General features: G+C 44.0%; 1 protein-coding gene and 1 pseudogene across 1 annotated transcript; both read right to left on the bottom strand.

The window, feature by feature from the left end:
• Positions 1 to 6,001, bottom strand: part of LOC103725107 — a 10,380-nt pseudogene extending 4,379 nt beyond the window's left edge.
• Positions 6,002 to 8,215: 2,214 nt separating this feature from the next.
• Sde2 (SDE2 telomere maintenance homolog) lies at positions 8,216 to 18,737 on the bottom strand. Its single transcript, XM_008822378.2, has 7 exons — positions 18,593 to 18,737; positions 17,364 to 17,481; positions 16,452 to 16,563; positions 15,158 to 15,327; positions 14,199 to 14,313; positions 10,570 to 11,071; positions 8,216 to 8,534 (listed from the first exon to the last, which is right to left on the bottom strand). The coding sequence occupies exons 1-7, from the start codon at positions 18,710 to 18,712 to the stop codon at positions 8,313 to 8,315; spliced, it is 1,359 nt and encodes a 452-aa protein (XP_008820600.1). The 5' UTR covers positions 18,713 to 18,737; the 3' UTR covers positions 8,216 to 8,312.
• Between the last annotated feature and the right edge of the window lie 679 nt (positions 18,738 to 19,416).

The following is a 19,416-nucleotide window of genomic DNA, read 5'->3' as shown; positions in this document are numbered from 1 at the left end:
GGCAAAAATGCATGTCAGATCTTGAATCCCAGCACTTGGGAAGCAGAAGCGGAAAAAAAAAATGATGATACTAATAAACACATGTCAGAGCTACAGTCAGATGTAGTCCACACCTACAAGCTCTGCACTAGGGATGCTAGGACAGGAAGGTGGAGAGTTTGAGAGCCTGTCTCAAAAGACAAACAGCAGCTAGGGAGACAGCTGTCAGGAAAGCATCTTTATGCAATCATGAGGACCGTGTTCAATCCCCAGCACCCACATAGAAAAAGCTGAGGGTGAGAGTATGTACCTGTCATTCCAGCACTGGGGAAGCAGAGGCGAGAAGCTTCTGGAGCCTGCTGGCCAGCCAGGCTAGCTGACTCATCAAGCTCCAGGTTCAATGAGAGACCCTGTCTCACAAAATAAGGTAGAGGATACCTGGAGATTTCCTATATCCACCTCTGACATCTACCCACAAACACATCCCCACTCACATGGACAAGTACACATATATATGCACACACAGAAGACAAACAAATGGACAGAACCAGCTATGTAGCCCACAAGATTTTTTGATTACACAGAAAGAAAGCAGCTATGGGACCCACTCAGGATGTATTCAAATCTCCACAGCAAAAAAGAACAGCAAAGAAGTGTTGTTTGTCAAAGTGGAGTAAGTGTTGTGGAATGTTGATCAAGCCTATGATTTATTCAAGACCTGTAGACAGAAAACTGAAGTGAAATCAGAGAATTTAAGAGTTGGGGAAGGCCAAGAACACCACGAGGTACCTCTCTCACAATTTTGTGCAGCTGTCGGGAGGTCACAGGAAATGTGAGGTGCCCACTCTTCTGTAAATAAATCACTACCCTATTCTGTTTAAAAATAAATAAATAAAATAAAAAGAGTTGGGGAAGGACTGAGACTATAGCTCATCAGTAGAGCACCTGCCTAACTACTGAAAGGTTCTAAGTTCAATTCCCAGCACTACAAAAGGAAAAAAAGTTAGGCCAGGCACAGAAGCTCATACTGAGGCAGGTGGCTTTCTGTGAGCTTGAGGCCAGCCTGGTCTACATAAAGAGTTCCAGGACACCAAGGACTACATAAGGAGACCCCGTCTCAAAAAAATAAGAGAAACAGTCCTGTCAAATTCAGGCCAGCTGCCTTAAACACTTTTATTTGGGGTAGCAGAATTAGGTGCCATACCTACTTTTGGGGATCCAGTTCCTGGCCAATGGGGGTCTCATACCACTGTCCTCCTGATCCTGTCAACCTTCCACCCTTGTGAACTTTCTCTATGCTTGCCCTGTTCCTCTGGCATGTGGTCCACAGCGCACTCTAGTGACCACAAGAAGCCTTTCTACTATACAGATACTGGCTTGATTTTTTTTTTTTTTTTTTTTTTTGAGTATTAATAGGTAGCCCATTTCAAATTCTCAATCCCCTGCATCAGCCTCCAAAATGCTGGGATTACAGGTGCATGCTGCCATGTAATAGGTAGCATTTTTCAAGAGTGGCTGGTGCTGAGCATCTCCCCCACAGAACATGTCCCTTCCTGAAGAATTGCCATGTGCTCACCCTTCAATTGGGTTTCATTTGTTAAAATACTGCCAGTTATTTTCCTCAACCACTTTCAGAAGTACTCATTCTTACAAGAGGTTTCTGAGTGAAGGCATACAGGGAAGAGTGCTTTGTGATTCCGAAGATGCTGAACATATTTGAAATCCAATTTGTTTTTTTGGTTTTTTTTTGTTGTTGGTTTTTGTTTTGCTTTGTTTTTTTTGAGACAGGGTCTCCCTATGGCACCAGCTGACCTGAACTCACTATGCAGACCAGGCTGGCCTTGAACTCACAAAGATTTGCCTGCCTCTGCCTCCCAAGTGCTGGGACTAAAGGTGTGCACCACCACGCCCGGCTCCATTTTGTTTTTTTAAAATATATTTTATGATTTTATTTTCATGTGCACGAGTGTATTGCTTGCAATGTATGTAAAAGCACCCAGGTCGTACAATGCTCTTAGAGGTCAGAAGAGGGCATCGGATCCTCTAGAACTGGAGTTACAGACAATTGTTAAATCACCATGTGGGTGCTGGGTCCTCTGCAAGAGCCGACAATGTTCTTAACCACTGAGCCATCTCTCCAGCCCTGTATTTGTTGTTTTATAAAACACACCATATTAGTACCACAATACATTAATTCATTCAACAAATATTGCGGAATATGTTCTATGTACCAGGCACCAACAAAATAGAACTCTGTGCCCCATGGAGTAATCTCCATGTGAGGAAAGGGATAGTTTCCTTATGTAAAATAGAGATAAGTAGAGAGGGAGTTGTGTTGCTGTCATTTCAAATCAGAGAGAGAGGTGACCAGTGCCATCTCTGTGAACATCAGAGGGAAGAATGTTCCAGGTGGGAACCAGTCAGAGCTGAGCTGTGTCAATAGAGCACCTTTGGTTTGTTCAATGAACAGCACAGAGGTCACCGTGGCTGAGGTATACAGACAATAAGATCAGATAGGAGGGAGAAGGGAACAGGCTGCAAGGGGCTTGTGGGTCACCATAGGTGTGTGGGTTGTATTTGGAGGAAAATGGGAATCAAACGGGGTAGGGGGGTCTGCTAACAGTGACATTATCTGGGTATACATTTTCAAATGTTTTATTGATAGACTAATATAGTTAATAAAGTTTGGGACCACAGGTCTACAAAGGAAGCTCCATCAGAAACCTTGCTACTTCCTCTCACTGAGATCTGAAGCTGGAGACAGCGTGGGGGCCACCCTAAAAGATGAGCTGAACTTCAAGGGCCAAGATGTGGCAGCATTCCCATGCTGAGCCAACTGAACCAAGTGATCCCCCTGACAAACCTAAGGTTTCCGGCAAGGTGTCATCCTGGCAATAGGCAGGCTCACACTCCTGTTTGCAGAGCATCTGTCTGCACTCATAATTCACAATTTTTCACTTCAAGACGTTTAGGTCTCCTCTGGTATAGGAGATAGAACCCAAGGGATTGCACATAACCCCACACACTACCACTGGGCTACAGCTCCAGCAAGATATTTTAAGCTTTTATTATTATTATTGTTGTTGTTGTTGTTGTTGTTATTTAGGACTTGTTGGGTATTTGTGAGTCAGGGTCTCTCTTGGTAGCCCAGGCTGACTACAAACTCTTAACCTTCCTGCCTCAGTCTCACAAGTGCTGGGACTACTGGTGTGCACCATGCCCAGTCTGTTGGTCATGTCAAATTTCTGCTTATCTTCAAGTTCCATTCACAAAAGGAAACTGATACCTCAAGCCAGGTGAGATCACCAGCCCTGCTCTGGCAAGACCAAGACCAGGTCTCATAGGACATTGCTCTTGGGCATGCACTTGTTTCTGCCCCTTTCAATTTGTTTTGTTTGTTTTTTTGAGACTGTAGCTCTGGCTGGCCTGGAACTGGCTATGTAGACCAGGCTGCCTCAAACTCACAGAGCTCTGCCTGCCTCTGTCTCTTGAGTGCTGGGATTAAAGGTGTGGCCATCACACCAGCCTAATTTAGTCTTGAGTCAGTGAAAGAGACACTTTGGCCTTGCTTGTGACACCTAACTGCTCCCAGGTTTCCTTTCACACACACTGCACTTAGCTACCAGGGCCTCCCTGTGGGGACAACCTAAGAGCTCCAGTTCCCTTCGGCTTTGGGTTGAGCCCTACATGCATGGGTTTGGACTCTGATGGACTCTGCTCGTCACCTCACCTTAGCTGTGTTCTCCAGGGGTGCTGCTCAAACAGGATGATAAGGTGAAGGGGCTGTGAACACGTAACCTGTAGCTGGTCCAAACTGAGAAGCCCCCTAAGTGTAAAATCCATACTAGATTTCAAAGACAGCACACAACAGAGACAGCTGTCATTTTTCTTATACTGACTACATTAAAATATTTTGACTATATTGAAATCCACTGCTAAATCTGTCACTTCCTTCTTTTTAATTTTTTTTACTATCTTTAATTATGTGCACCCATGTGGGCCTGTGTGTGGATGTTTCATGTGACTGCCAGTGCCTGGGGAGCCAGAGGAGTCAGATTCCTCTAGAGGTAGGGTTGCCATCAGGTACAAGCTGCCCAACAGTGGGCGACTCTGGTCCTCTGCAAGAGCAATATGCACTCTTAACCACTGAGCCATTTCTGAGCCTCTTCTTTGTACTTAAAAGTTTTTTTAATTTCTTTTTATGTGTATGAGTATTTTGCCAACATGTAAGTGCACCTCAGGTGCAATGCCTGAGGCCAATGTGTGTGCACATGTGTGTATACATAAACACATATACACACAGAGAGACATACACAAATAATAAAAATGTTTTAAAAATTTTTAAAGAAATCTTATGGAAGTGAATGTAAAGAAAAAGTAATACCTCAAAGTGTTTTCTAGCACTTGGGGGACAAAGGCTGGTGGATCTCTGTGAGATCAAGGCCAGCATGGTCTACACAGTAAGTTCCAGATCAGCTGGGGCAACAGGGAGATCCTGTCTCAAAAATTATTTTTAATTCACACCAAGGCTGGGCATGGTGGTACATACCTGCTATCCCAGCATTCCAGAGGCTAAAGTAGAAGGATCCTGCTTTAATTTCGTTTCCTGTTTATATGAACCAGATGGAGGCTTATAGCAAGGTGACAGGGCCACCTGGATTCCATAATATCCTTTCCTATATTCTGGGAAAACACACAAATAGTACCATGAAGTTTAAGTGAAAATCTCTGATTCTGATCAGGACTAGTCAAGAATGATGAATCCCTAGTATTAAGTTACTGGGTTTTGAGGGGCACTTTTCATCTAGAACATTTATTAACATACTGGTTCAAGTTATTCTCACATTTGTACAATTCTTTTGGAAATTCCCATGTGAAGTGACCAAGACCAGATGGCTGGGTTCTGATCATGCAAACCTCCTGCTTCTAGTCCTCAACACCTCAAGGAGGCAATCACAGGATGCTCTTTTTACATCACCGGTCAAGATCCATTTGCCTGAGGAACTGCTCAAGGGCTGCTCACCATCCCATGCTAAGACAGGGCACATCTACATCTCTGGTGGCATGAAGGACACAGCCAGGCCAATTAGGAAAGGTTACTGGCCCGAGCTTCTGCTGTCTCAACAGAAAAGTCACCAGGCCTGGCTGTTCATCCTGCTACAGATGAAAGGACCTCCCATTTAACGAACCAGATTCTGAAAAACTGAAGGTCTGCTCCCCAACCTCTTTGGGGAGTGTTTTACTTGCTTTGAGCCCAATATTTGGGCTCAAAGCAATCCTACTTTGGCCCCTCAGTACCTAGGACTACAAATCACAGGTCACCACACCTGGCCCTTTTGAATATCCCTTTTTTTTGGGGGGGTCTTTTTGAAACAGGGTCTCCCTCTAGCCCCAGCTGGCCTGGATTCACTATGGAGACCAGGCTGGCCTCGAACTCCCAGAGATCCGCCTGCCTCTGCCTCCCGAGTGCTGGGATTAAAGGTGTGTGCCACCATGCCCAGCTTGAATACCCCTTTTTTTAAAAAAAATTAATTTATTTTTATTTAACGAGTGTATTGCTTGCATGCAGGTAGGTGCACCCGTGTCATGCAATGCCCACGGAGGTCAGAAGAGGGCATCAGATCCCCTGGAACTGGGAGTTACAGACGGTTGTTAGCCACCACGTGGGTGCTGGGACTTGAACCCAGGTCATCTGCAAGAGCAATCAGTGCTCTTAACAGCTGAGCCATCTCTCCAGCTTTTGAATAGACTAGTACCCACGTGGTATGAAAACAGTGTTCATACCCACACTAGAAAAACAATCCTAAGTAACAGAAAAATATATGGTGATAGCCAAGAAAAGTGCTCTTGGTCACTTGCTGTGACGTAAAACCGAGTGATGGTGTCTGGGCAGCCCTCTGGAGCCACAGATTCTCACCCAGGCCACGTTTTCTGGAGACTCTTCTTGTAAGCACTGTGGGGACACTGAGGCCAACTGCTCAGGCAAAATGCCAGATCCCTCTGACAGCTTCGGCATGGCGACTTCATCAGCAGCTTGGCTCTATCAGAAAAAGACACGTAGAGACAGAAATGTTCAGGTGGGAGTAGGGGGACGACAACAAACTTGGTCCACAAACTTAAGGGAGGCATAGTCACATATTTGTAATTTAACTCCCAGAAGGAGAGGAAGAAAATGAAGGACAGAAAAAAATTATCTAAGGAAACAAACGCTTAATTTTTTCCAATTTTTTTTTTGGATTTTTTTTCCAAATTTAACAGCATACATTTACAAAGCTATGAAGTTCCCCAAACACCAAGGTAAAAACATAGTAAGCCTCATCTAGGCACCTAAAAGCAGCCCCAAGAGACACATTATATGAAAAGAAATCATGTGAACCACCATTAATTAACAAGGACCTGAAGACCGTGAGACAGAACAGTGTAAAAATACAAGATCAAAATATCTGCTGTAAGAACCCCACTTTAAATAGAAAGATGAAGAGGTAGAAACATACACAGAAAACCAGTTTCTGTGGAGACAAGTCAAAAAGGCTGGAGCGGTGGCAGTTCACTTCTGATGACATACATTTGAACAGAACACTATTACAAGAAAAGAGGGAAAGTTCATGATAAACTGTTCAATAAACTAGAGCCCAACCTAATACAGAGCTTCAAAACCCACAGCAAAAATTGATGGAAGTACAGAGAGGAGCAGGAGTGGGCATGATCAAGATAACGGCATATGTGCACGAAACTGTCAATGAAATAAGATACTCTAAAAGAGAAGAAAAGAACTACAGCCAGGTAGTATCAGGTAATGGAGAAGCTTATGTGCACATAAGATCACTGAATCAACGTATAATCAACAATTTAAAGCTGGGTGTGATGGCGCACGGGTTTAACACCAGCACTCTCTAGGCAGAGATCAAGGCCAGCCAAGTCTACATAGTGAGTTCCAGGCCAGCTGGGGCTACAGGGAGACCCTGTCGCAAAAACAAACAAAAATTTCACAAAAGCTAATAAAATTGTGTCAAAAGAGAGAACCCCACAATTGAGATTTTAATATCCTCTCTTCACACCTTACCGAAACAAAACAGTAAAGACAACATTTTTGGGGTTTTTTTTTGTTTGTTTAAAATATTTTATTATTTTTATTTTATGAGTATGCATGTATTGCCTGCATGTAGGTAAGTGCACCCATGTCGTGCAATGCCCGAGGAGGCCGTCTAACCCACTGGAACTGGAATTATGGACAGTTGTTAGCTGCCATGTGGGTGCTGCGATTCGAATCCAGGTCTTCTGCAAGAACAGTGAGCGTTCTTTGTTAACCGCTGAGCCATCTCTCCAGCCCCAGACAGAACATGTGAACAACTCTATCAACCACATAATGTGATGCGTATTCTAGAACATACTCCCCCACCAATTCTGAGTCTCTATTTTTTTCAATAGTACTTGGCACAATCACAACAGGCTTTATGTGGGTCATAAGCCTGCAGAGCATTTTCTGACTGGTACAGAATTGAAGTAGGTATCAGTAAGTTATTTAGAGAAAACAAATATTTGCTAATTGGACAATACATTTAAAAAAAAAAAAAATCTATGATCCAGCAATCTAAGACTTAAGGAACTAAAGGAAAATGGGCAAAGTAAACCCAAGAAGAAGAGGAAGTGATAAAGAGCCAAAATCAGTAAACTGAAAACTTGAGTAAAATTAACAAAGCCCAAATCTGATTCTTCAAAAAATAGACCAACAAAATAATGACTGACCCTCAGCTATATTAACAGGAAAGAGAATAAAAATTACCAGTGTGGCTCAGTAGCAGAGTACTTGCTTGGCATACATAAAACCCTAGATTCAATCCCTGCACCACACACACACACACACACACACACAATTACTAGTATTAGAAAAAAGTTATCACCATAATTATGAATAATTCTATCTACGAACCTGACAGCTTTGGGTTTCATGAAAAAATTCCTTAAGAAACTTTACCTAAGTGGTACAAAATAAGCCAAAAAAATTAAATTTACTACCAGAAAATTTTCTGTCAAAGAAAATAGGATGGCTTATACTTGTAATCTCAACACTAGGGAGGCTGAGACAGGAGGATTGAGACCAGCCTGAATGACATAGGAAGTTCCAGACCAGTCTGGCCTCAAAAACACCAAAAAGAAATAGAAAGCTTTAAGCCTAGAAAGTTTCACACATAATTCTATAAATATAACAATGAAAAAGAGATTAGTTAGACCTAAGTTATTTTAAAACTGGCTTTTAATATCAACAGGAATATTGGCCACGAGTCCACATCAGGCAGGAGTCAGTGGTAGGAAAGAAAGAGCTCAGATGAGATTCATTTCTTCTTCCCTTTCGAAGGCTTGGCAAATAAAGCTGGGTCGATGTGTTCCTTTGCCAGGCCTCTGACAGAGAAGAGTCTGGCTGCACGTTCCTGCAGGGTGCCCCCACACTTCAGTCCAAGGGCCATCAGTTCACACTTGAGCCTCTCCAAACCCAGCAACTCCAGCTCTGCCGAGGAACTGAAAGCTAACAAATCCAGAGCTTCCTGATGGAGAGCCTGAGGGAAAAAGCGAAGTATTTAAAAAGAGCCCCTACCTCTTGAATGAAGACTCTAATTGCCAACTGCCTTCCATTTTTCAAGGAACTGTTGTTTACTATGCCCTCCCCTTGCTACTGAACCGCCATCTAGATCCCACCCACATGCATTTTCAATGCACATAAGCCAACCATCTATATACTCAAACATTTAAGGCAGGGGACAAGGACAGAACACCTCAACAGATGTTTTTTCTTCCAAGATGGGGTCTCATACAGTCAAATCTAGCTTGTACTTGCTTATGCAGCACTCCTGATCCTCCTGTCTCTGCCCAAGGGCTGGCATTACAGATGTGCACCACCATAACTAAATCTATTTTTGGCTTTTTGAGACAGCTTCACTATGTAATCCAGGCTTTGAACTTAGAGCAATACTCCTGCCTCAGCCTCCCAAATGATAGGATATTACAGACGTGTGCCACCACTCCCAGCTTCAAACTTTTTTTTTTTCTCAAGACAGGGTCTCCTTATAGCTCCAGTTGGCCTGAACTCACTATGGAGACCAGGCCTCGATCTCTCAGAGATTCAGCTGCCTCTGCCTCCTGAGTGTGTGTGCCACCGAGCTTGTTTTGTTTAATTTGTTATTCATTTTTCTAAGGCTAGAATCAGCATAAAACAACTCATGAATACATGCAACATAAAAATTATATGTCTAAACTTGGCATAGTAGCACATGGCTTTTTTTTTTTTTTTTTTTTTGAAACAGGGTCTCCTTGTAGCCCCAGCTGTCCTGGAATGCACTATGTAGACAAGGCTGGCCTTGAACTCACAAAGATCCACCTGCCTCTACCTTCCAAGTGCTGGGATTAAAGGCGTGTGCCACCATGCCCGGCACACATGGCTTTCAATCTCAGTACTTGGAAATCTGAGGCAAGAGGATTAAGAGTTTGAAGCCAGCTATACAGGGGGGAATATCTCAAAAGAAAAAAAAACAAAGGCCTAAAACACTAGAGATGGTGTGAGATCAAATTAGTCCTTAGCAGGAAAGACTCCAGTGTCCCTCCCTAGAAAAGAGCAATCATACATCATTGCTTGTTTACTGGGAGTAGAGAAGGTCCTGATACCCGAGTTTAAGTTTCACCTATTCTAAATAGCAGACCATTAGCTCTGAGTAAACATTATAGATTTTTGATGGAATTCATTCCACTGAAGATAGGGAATAATCAATTATTTATGGGAAAACATGTATAATAAAATGAATTTGGGGGGAAAAGGGTCTCACGTACCCCAGGCTGGCCTTTAACTTCATATGGAACCAAGGATGATCTTGAACTTTTGATCCTCCTCCCTTCACCTCCTGAGTGTTGGGATTAAAAGTGTGTATGCCACCAAGCCCATCTTGAAAACGACTTTTTTAAAAAAGTTTTTTTTTGGTCTTTTTGAGACAGGGTCTCCCTGTAGCCCCAGGTGTCCTGGAACTATGTAGACCAGGCTGGCCTTGAACTCACAGAGATCCTCCCAAGTGCTGGGATTAAAGGCATGTACCACCACACCCGGCTTTTTTAAAGAGTTTAATTTAATGACAAGAGTGGCTTACTTCTAAAATTCCAGTACCTGGAAGGCTGAGACAGGAGGATTGCCCTGACTTCAAGGCCTGCCTGAACTCCACATTGAGTTCTAGACCAGCTTGGCAGACAGAAGTAAGACTCTGTCTCAAAATTAAAATTAAAAAGGACAGGTTTTAGCTGGACATGGTGGCCCACACCTTTCCCAGCACTTGAGAGACAGAGTCAGGCAGATTTCTGTGAGATTGAGGCCAGCCTGGTCTACATAGTAAGTGCTGTGCTCGCTGGGACTATAGGGAGATCATGTCTCAAAAAGACCAAAAGAAAAAAAAAAAGATCTTATACCAAATGCCTGTAATCTCAGCACTCATGAAACAGAGGTAAAAGGATCATCTCCAGTTTGAGGCCAGCCTGATCTACACAGCAAGTTCCAGGTCAGCCAGAGCTACATAACAAGACCCAGTAACAAACAAAAACGAAACCTCAACACACCATGTCTCCGAAAGAGCTTCCCTCTGGTTTGGTAACAGGAATGTTTTTCCCATCATTTCCAGAAGCTACCATGGTAGTTTTGTGGCCTTCACTCATTTCTTCTGTCTCTTGGTCCTTCAAGCCAGCACCAACTGTGTCCTTTTCTATAGCCTCAGGATTCTCTGTCTCCCTTCTCCCAAGAGGCTCCTCTGTTTCTATGATCATCTTCCCCTCACTCCGATCCTTCGTAGATGTCTCTCCCAGCTCAGCACATGTGTCCTCGAAAATACACTGCCCAGGGTCAGCCTCAGAATTCTGAGATTTTGGGGTTGATTCAGAATCTGTGCTCAATTCTCCTGTACCCCGAGGACTTCGAGGACAGCCAACTGCCACCTCCATGTCATCCCTGCCACTTTCTGGAGCACAGCAGCTCAGTCCTGAAGTACCAGGAGCTTCTTCATTCTCATCATCAGAGCTTCCAGAGTTGGATTCTGAGGCAGCCTCCAATCCTTCCATGCCCAGCCTGTGGGAAGCAACAGAAAGGTCTGACACCACTTAGAACTGCTTCTATCTGGGTTGTGAACTGTCCAGAAGAGTTTCTGTCTGAATAATCAAAGCATGTGCTAGCTTGAGATGGCAAGTAGGAAAATATCAGGAAAATATTCCAGATGTATAAACAGAAGAGATCACAGCCCACCATTCCAAAGATCCAGCAGGCGTACAATGTGCTTGCGCTGGCTCTCTAGCCTCTCCTGCTGGACATACACTCACATGCTCCCTTGCATGCATGCTCTCTTATTTTGCTAGAACTTTTTTTTAAAAGTTGTGAATCTCTTAAAATTGATTTTGCTTGATACTTTCAAGTCCTGTATTAATTCCAACTGTTGGCAATTAGAGACCAAAATAAAGCTAGAAAGAAAATCTTCAGGACCAGGGGTGTAGTTCAGTGGTAAAGTGCTTGTTGACCACATGTGAGGCCCTAAGTTCAAACTCCAGTATGGGAGCAGGCACGCGCACGCGTAGTAATCCCAATACTCTAGGAAGCTGAGGCCATAGGATCACTGCAAATTTGAGCCCAGTGTGGGCTACAGAATGAGATTCAAAGAACAAATCAAAGAATGAGAGAGGGGAAGAAAGAAAGGGGGAAGAAAGTAGAGGAAACGCTACACTTTATATACCCGCCCTAACTACAAAGTCCTCAATTTGTTATGGAGAATGGACAAATTGGAACATCCATGCAACTTGGAAATCAAAAGTAATTAAAGAGTTCAGTGTGGTGGTCAGTGCCTGCCTGTAATTCTAGCACTTGGAAGGTAGAGGAAGGATGATCAAAAAAAAAAAAAAAAAAAAAAAAAAACCATGGATGCATCTTAAAAAGCATAATGGGGGGCTGGAGAGATGGCTCAGTGGTTAAGAGCACTCACTTTCTTACAGAGGACCCAGGCTCAATTCCCAGCACCCACATGGCAGCTACCAACCGTCCTTAACTCCAGTTAGTTCCAGGGGAATCTGAAGCCCTCTTCTGACCTCGGCATTGCATGACAAAGGTGCACTCACATACATGCAAGCATATACTAATAAAAATAAAAAAAATATTTTTAAAAAGATCTCCATTAGCTGGGCATGGTGGCGCATGCCTTTAATCCCAGCGTTTGGGAGGCAGAGGCAGGCGGTTCTCTGTGAGTTCAAGGCCAGCCTGGTCTACATAGTGAGTTCCAGGCCAGCTGGGGCTACTGGGAGACCCTGTCTCAAAAAAAAAAAACAAAAAACCACGATCTCCATTAAAAAAAGAAAAAAAAAAAAAAGCATAATGGGTTGGAGAAATGACTCTGCAGTTGAGAGAGCACTGGCTGCTCTTGCAGAGAGCCCAGTTTGGATTCCCAGCACCCATATGGTAGCTAACAACCATATGTTAACTCCAGTTCCAGTGGATCCAACACCCTATTCTGGCATCTGTAGGCATGCACTTACATACATGGAGGCAAAACACTGAGACACATAAAATAAAAATAAATAAAAAGCAAACATTGGGCAAAAGCAGTCAGGTCCTAAAGGTGCTATGACACACTGGGAAAGCTAACCCAGAGGAACAAGCATCACATGGTCTAAGAGATTCCCAGAACACAGGACTGGAGGAAGGGACATAGCTGAGGGCTCACGGGAACTACTGCCCATAAGGAATCTTTCTATCTTGACTGTACCAGTAGTTACATGACTGTATTTTTCAAAACTCACAGAACTGATGAACCAAAAAGGGCAAATTTTTACTATATATAAATTATACCTCAATAAATCTGACTTAAAAAAAAAAAATACAGAGGCCAGTAAGATTGCTCAGCAGGTAGACACTTGCCACCAAACATAACAACCTAAGTTCAAACCCCAGGATCAACACGGTTAAAGGAAAAAACTCTCACAAATTGTCCCGACCTCCATAAGCTTAGGCCCAAATACACACAATAAATCTAATAAACGTAGAAACTATTTTAAAAAACAAGCTTCCTTTTTTCTTCTTTTTCTTTCGGACCCTGGTCAAGCCTAAACTGCTTCCTCTGGTGCTTCGGATTTTTTCACTTTTTCGAAGGCTCCTGTCCCTGCCATGTAGTCACCTCCACCACTTAACTCAAACAGCATGCCTTTTTCTCTCTTCCCCATCTTCATCCTCCAGCAGCTGCAGAGATTTACAGTTGTCTGACCTTTTCTTTTGAACTCTAATAAATTTTTCCTCAAGCTTAAAAAAAAAAAAATACAGGTAATACTTAGTACTTTTTCTCTTAAGGAAATATAATTCCCATTTCAGAACAAACACACAATTCTCTGTCGAATTCTAGAGCTACATGGTCTTTGGTTAATTATCTTTCTATCCCCAAAGGGAAGACCAACACGGGAACAAGACTCACTGGCACATACCATTTTCTAAAACTTGTCCCAAAGGACTGGAGCTGGCAACCAGAGAGCCAGAAAACGATCCGCAGGCACTTCCAGTGCTCAGGTGCACTTACGCACATGCAGCAAAACACTCATACACAATAAAATAAATAAATCAAAATATGGAATTTTTTTTTTTTTTCGGTCTTTTTGAGACAGGGTCTCCCTGTAGCCCCAGCTGTCCTGGAACTCGCTATGTAGACCAGGCTGGCCTTGAACTCACAGAGATCTGCCTGCCTCTGGGATTAAAGGTGTGCATCACCATGCCCAGCAAAAAATAGAAATTTAAAAAGAAACAGATGGCAAGCAAGGGAGGAAGACAGCAACACCAACTTCCACACACATGCCATGTACATACACATAAACACATATACAAATTAATTTAGTACACAGGCAGCACTGGTGTGTACAATGTGTCAATCAACAAAACCTGAAGATTGACGCACTCGAAATTCTGAGCTCCCAGCTCACACTACTTAAAATGTGCTTGTGCAAGCCACAGGCATGGCGGCCCAAGTCAATTATCTGTGATCTAAGCAGAGGAGCCTGGTGCAGTATCCCAAGATCAAAGGCAGCCTGGCACATGGAGCAAAACCCTATCTCAAGGAGAAAATCAAGGAGGGGAATGGGAAGGAGAAAAGATGCTTGTGCAAACAGACAAGATGGAAACATATCATTAGGTCCACAAAAACTGATTTGGAATGAAGATGGAAAGTACTCACCAAAAACATTTCCTTCTCTTTGTGCTGGCTCCATGGTCTGGTTTTGATTTGTTAGGCCTTTTCCGAGTCTCACTGATTTCTGCTGATACCGTCTTGCTGGAGGCAGCCTGCATACCTAATTACAAATTTTATTATTTATTTTTATTTTATGTGGCTGTTTTGACTGCATGTATGTAACTACATCTGTAGGTACAATGCCTGTGGAGACCAGAAGAGGGTGTAGGATCCCCTAGAACTGGAGTTAAGGACCTCTGTTAGCCCCTATATGGATGCTGGGAACAGAACCAAAGTCCTCTCCAAGAACAGCCAGTGCTCTTAGCCACTGAGCCATCTCTCCAGCCTCTATCTATCTAACAACCATTTGTAAACTCATTCAAGGGGAATTTGACACTCTCTTTTGACCTCTAGGGGCACTGCACGACATGGGTACATTTATATACATGTAAGCATTTACATACATGCACTCATACACACAAAAAAATTTTTTTCCAAAAAATTTAAAATAGCATATAATGTAACAGGTTTCCTTATGGCATTTTCATAAATGTTTAGTTTTGGTTGTTCCTCATCCACTGGGTTTAATTTCTTCATACCAAAATTTTATGTGGTCCTAAGATTACAGTGCTTTAAGAATATACTGAGGTACACACAACTCTTAAGACTTACCCTATCCTTGCAGAAAATGAGAATAGGTATTCATACCTGGGGCCCATGGGCCTATGAAATTGAAGGGCTAAACATGTCAAATGTTGCCTACATGTTTTGTTGAGTGTGTGGGTGGGTGGGGGGGTGTCAACATGTGATAAAACATCCTGTGTTTATTTTTAAGGGGAGAGGTTCTAAAGTGTCATCGGCCTCCCTCAAAGTGCTGAAGAGTCACTCTTCTATGCCCTGGATCGGTCTGAAGCTGATGGCTTCAAGGGTGTCTGAAGAGCACACTGAAGAATCCACATTCTCACCTTTGAGGACAGAATCTTCCAGACGCTCAGCCATTTCATGGCACTGCCTCTGGTAGTCAGGGCTAGTGAAACAGGGCTTCGGTTCTGCAAGCTTGCGCTGCAGTCGCTCCAGGCGCTTCTGCTCCTTTTCAGCCTCTCGCTCAGCTTGCTGTTTTACCCACTCAGCCATTCTGGGGAAGGGGAAAGGGGGGATGTAACAGATGGATACAGTAGTGTACACAGGCTCCTACCTACAGTCCTGTGTCATACAGCATTCAGATCAGTGACAAACCACAGGTATGAAGGTGGTCCCAGATGTATCACTCACACACACACACACACACACACACACACACACACACACACCCTAACTACAATGGCTACCAGTAGCATAAAAGCACAGAGCAATTTTGTACACGACATAATAAACTTGATAATAGAGCTACTATACTACTGGGAGAGGCATCGTGGTTGTAGGGTTCAAACCCAGCACCTTCAGCAAGTGCTCCACCACTGAGCTGCGCCCTGTTACTCAACTGTTGTTTTAAGCATGCCACTACTTATAAAAGTGTTTACTGTGAAACTATGCCATGTTTCACAAGTGGGCACCTGCATAAATATCGAAGTTCCCAATCCGATCAACTCTATCACCTAGGCTTCTCTGCACACCCTCTTCGATGCTCACATAAGAAACTCAGTTAACAAGGTATTTCCTAGAACTCTCCCCTATGCATTCACCACTATACAGAAAACGCTTCCTAGACAATAAACTCCTACTCATACTGTAGTATTTTCCCAGAAAGGTGTGACATAGTTAATGTCACCATATTACAATAGACAAACTAAGCATTATTAAAATTCGGTAAAAGTTAAATCCCATAATAAGAGTGAGAAAAAAAAACCAGGTGTGGTGGCGCTCGCCTTTAGTTCTAGCACTTGGGAGGTAGAGGCAGGTGGATCTCTGTAAGTTCAAGGCCAGCCTGGTCTACATCATGAGTTCCAAGCCAACTGGGGCTACAGAGAGACCCTGTCTCAAAAAAGATACCCACCCCTCCCCGCAAAAAAAATAAGTTTTTTTTTTTGAGACAGAGTCTTACTATATAGCTCTGGCTGGCCAGGATCTCACAGAGATCTGCATGCCTCTGCCTCCTAAGTGCTAGGATTAAGATCAGGAGCAACTATACTCAGCTAGAGTGGAAATATTTTAAGCTTATATTTCCAATATGCATAGTGTATAGCCCACTATTGAGAGGACAATTTGTTTTCTTAAAAACAAAACAACAAACAAAAAATGACTACAAAGTAGGTATCTTACGCTTTTTCATGATTGACATCCCGTAGTCTCCTTCCACTGAGATCCCGGCAGGCTTCTCGGTTGGTTGTCTTCTCAATCTGAGCACCTAGAGCTCGAAGCATAGACCCAAAACCTGAAACCAATAGATTTGGATTAAGTGGAGTAAGGATGCCAAGGATGGATGCAAGGCCAGTTTGTGACAACAGTTCACGTTACAAGACTGAAGATGAACTCCACATTCTTTTTCTTCCATTCTCTCTTTATTGTAAGGAGATGGATATCAAGGTTTTCATCAGGCAACAAAGGCAAAAGATTTAACCCAAGATTCCTAGATTCTGGGGAGGCAGCTGAGTTGGTGAAGTGCCTGCTGTGCAAGCACAAGGAACCGAGTCTCCTCAACACCCACAAAACACCTGGGCACAGGGATGCATGTCTGTCACCCAGCAACTAAAGAGGAAGAGCCCTGAGGTTCATTAGCTGACCAGCCTAACTGAACTGATGAGCTTCAGGCCCAGTAAGAAACCCTCAAAAACATGCTGAACAGCAACTGAAGAAGCTGCCACATCGACCTCTGCCCTCCACATGCACTCACCCACGGAACACATACATATATACACTACACATACAAAATTAGAAGTATGTGATATTCATTTATAAGGTGGCTCACTGTAGGAAATCTTAGTCTTCCCCTTCAAGTACAAGTTTGCTATAACCAAACTAGCTACCAGTAGCATCTATACCTACTTTGTGTTTAAAAATCAACTGGGGCCACTGAGATGGCTCAGCAGATAAAAGCTCTTGTTGTATAAGCCTGATGACCCAAGTTAGATTCCTAGAACTCACACAGGAAAGACAGAACTGACTCCTTAAATTTAACCTCTGACCTCCATACCTGAGCCATGTCACAATAAGCCATTGACATTCCTGTCCTACCTCCTTTCCCACCATGAAGTCTTGGCTCCAAACTGTAAACAGCTCCATGCTGCACTGTGTCATTGGTGCCAATGAGGACTCCATTGCATTTCACAAAGAAACAATCCACAGGAATTTCCTAGAGACAAATGCAAGATTTTTTTTCAATGATATACACATGTGTGTTTATATAATTTTTAATGCCTTTCATGAAACACTGTTTTTTAAAATATTTTATTTATTATTTTAATTTTTTATGTGTATGAGTGTTATGCCTGCATGTAAGTGCACCCGTGTCGTGCAATGCCCATGGAAGACAGAAGAGGCTGTCCAATCCCCTGGAACTGGAGTTACGGACAGTTGTTAGCTGCCATGTGGGTGCTGGGATTCGAACCTGGGTCTTCTGCAAGATCAGCCAATGTTCTTAACTACTGGGCCACCTCTCCAGCCCCACTGTGAGTTTCTTACTATTAGGGGCCTAGCTTTTATTAATACGTTTATTACTCTAGTTACAAATAGACAGTGGGTTCAATTAGCATTTGTTGAGTTTAATATGACTAGAGTAGTCAATCTTCCACATGATGCGTTTCATGTGCAAGTTTCCTACTGCGACCTACATCACAGCATGGAGAACCTGCAGTCTTCTCTCTCTACAGGGAGACCCAGTCTCGGGAAAAAAAAAAAAAAAAAAAAAGGCACACGACTTTCAAAGTCCTTGACAGGTTTTCATAAATACACATAGCTAGAACAAAAGATTAGTGAAAGTATCTAAATAACAGGTCCAAGAACCTATGACGTTACCTGTGAGTGGTTGGCCCTGACCAACGACCAGACAAATCCAGTAATCACTGGAATCCACGACCGTCTCTAACTGTCCTTTGGCCTGGGTTTGGCTAAGACCTACTTCTGTAGGTTGAAACTAAGCAGGGTTTTGTGATCAGTGGACAAAAATGCATAACCCTGACCATAATATGAATGTAAGGACATCATAATCAAAGACATCATGTAGGGCTAAACAACCAATCTCAGCCTTTCTAACTCAAGGCAGGACTAGCTCCCGTAACTGTCATTTCTCTTTCGATGGAGAGACGGGAACAACTACCGCAGCAAGACAACAGCAAAGATGGTCTGAATGACTTTGAAGCATCTGAAAACTTAGAGAAAACTCGATCTCAACCCCCCTGCCCGCCAGCACACAGCCTGGCCTGGCCTGTATCTTTCCCCCTCTTTCCCGAAACCGCAGTGCTCACCTGGTTTTGACAGTGTCGAGAGATAACGTCCCGCACCGAGCACCTCGCCGAGGCGCACGGCAGCGCCTTGCACCGGGTTCCCGGACCGCGAAGCCACGCCAGCACTCCAGGCTCGGCCATCTTGCTTGCTGGTCAAGCCTCCAGATCGCGACAAACACTAGGCGCCGCCAGCATCGCGTCGCAGTATGATGACGCCAGGCCTCTCCCGGCTGCGCCCCGCCCCTCGCCGGAGGCCTGTCACGTGGCCTGACGGTAGCGAGAAACTAGCGCGGGGGAAGGGACCGGAAAGGCTTGCCAGAGGGCAATAAGACCGCAAAGCACGAGGGCGAGGCGTTGCTAGGGGTGGTTGCTAGGGCGGGACTCGGGGGACTGGCTATAAAGGGCGGCTCTGGGAGCGGCTGGGGCGCGCTGGCGGTGAGATAAGGCTAAACGGTAGTCAGGCTTGTGCCGCGGGCTGGCGCTCTCCGTCTAGTTTTTGGTCTGGGAAGCTGAAGGGAGCTGTCTTTCTGGAGGTCGCTGCTTTCGCCCTCCGGGGTCTCCCAACTCGGGGGACCAAGGGCACGGCCCCCGGGTTCCGCTCTCGGTTGCCATGGTTCCCCCTAGCTGCGGTTTCCAGAAGCCTTCATCCTCTCCTGCCACCGCGTTCGGCTGGTGCCTGTTTCTGCCTGTTTGGCGCTCTGCGTTGTCCCCGCTCCAGCTTTGTTTTCAAAATATTTCACAGCAAATGGGCCCTTGTGCAAGGCCCTGCGGGAGTGACGTTTATAGTCGTGCTGCTCCCGAAAAACCCTGCCGTAACTTTCGTTCTGCACCATGGAAACGCTCGT

This window comes from Nannospalax galili, unplaced genomic scaffold, assembly GCF_000622305.1.
Source record: "Nannospalax galili isolate Female #2095 unplaced genomic scaffold, S.galili_v1.0 scaffold1508, whole genome shotgun sequence".
NCBI lineage: Eukaryota > Metazoa > Chordata > Mammalia > Rodentia > Spalacidae > Nannospalax > Nannospalax galili.
This window is presented reverse-complemented; position numbering and strand designations above follow the sequence as displayed.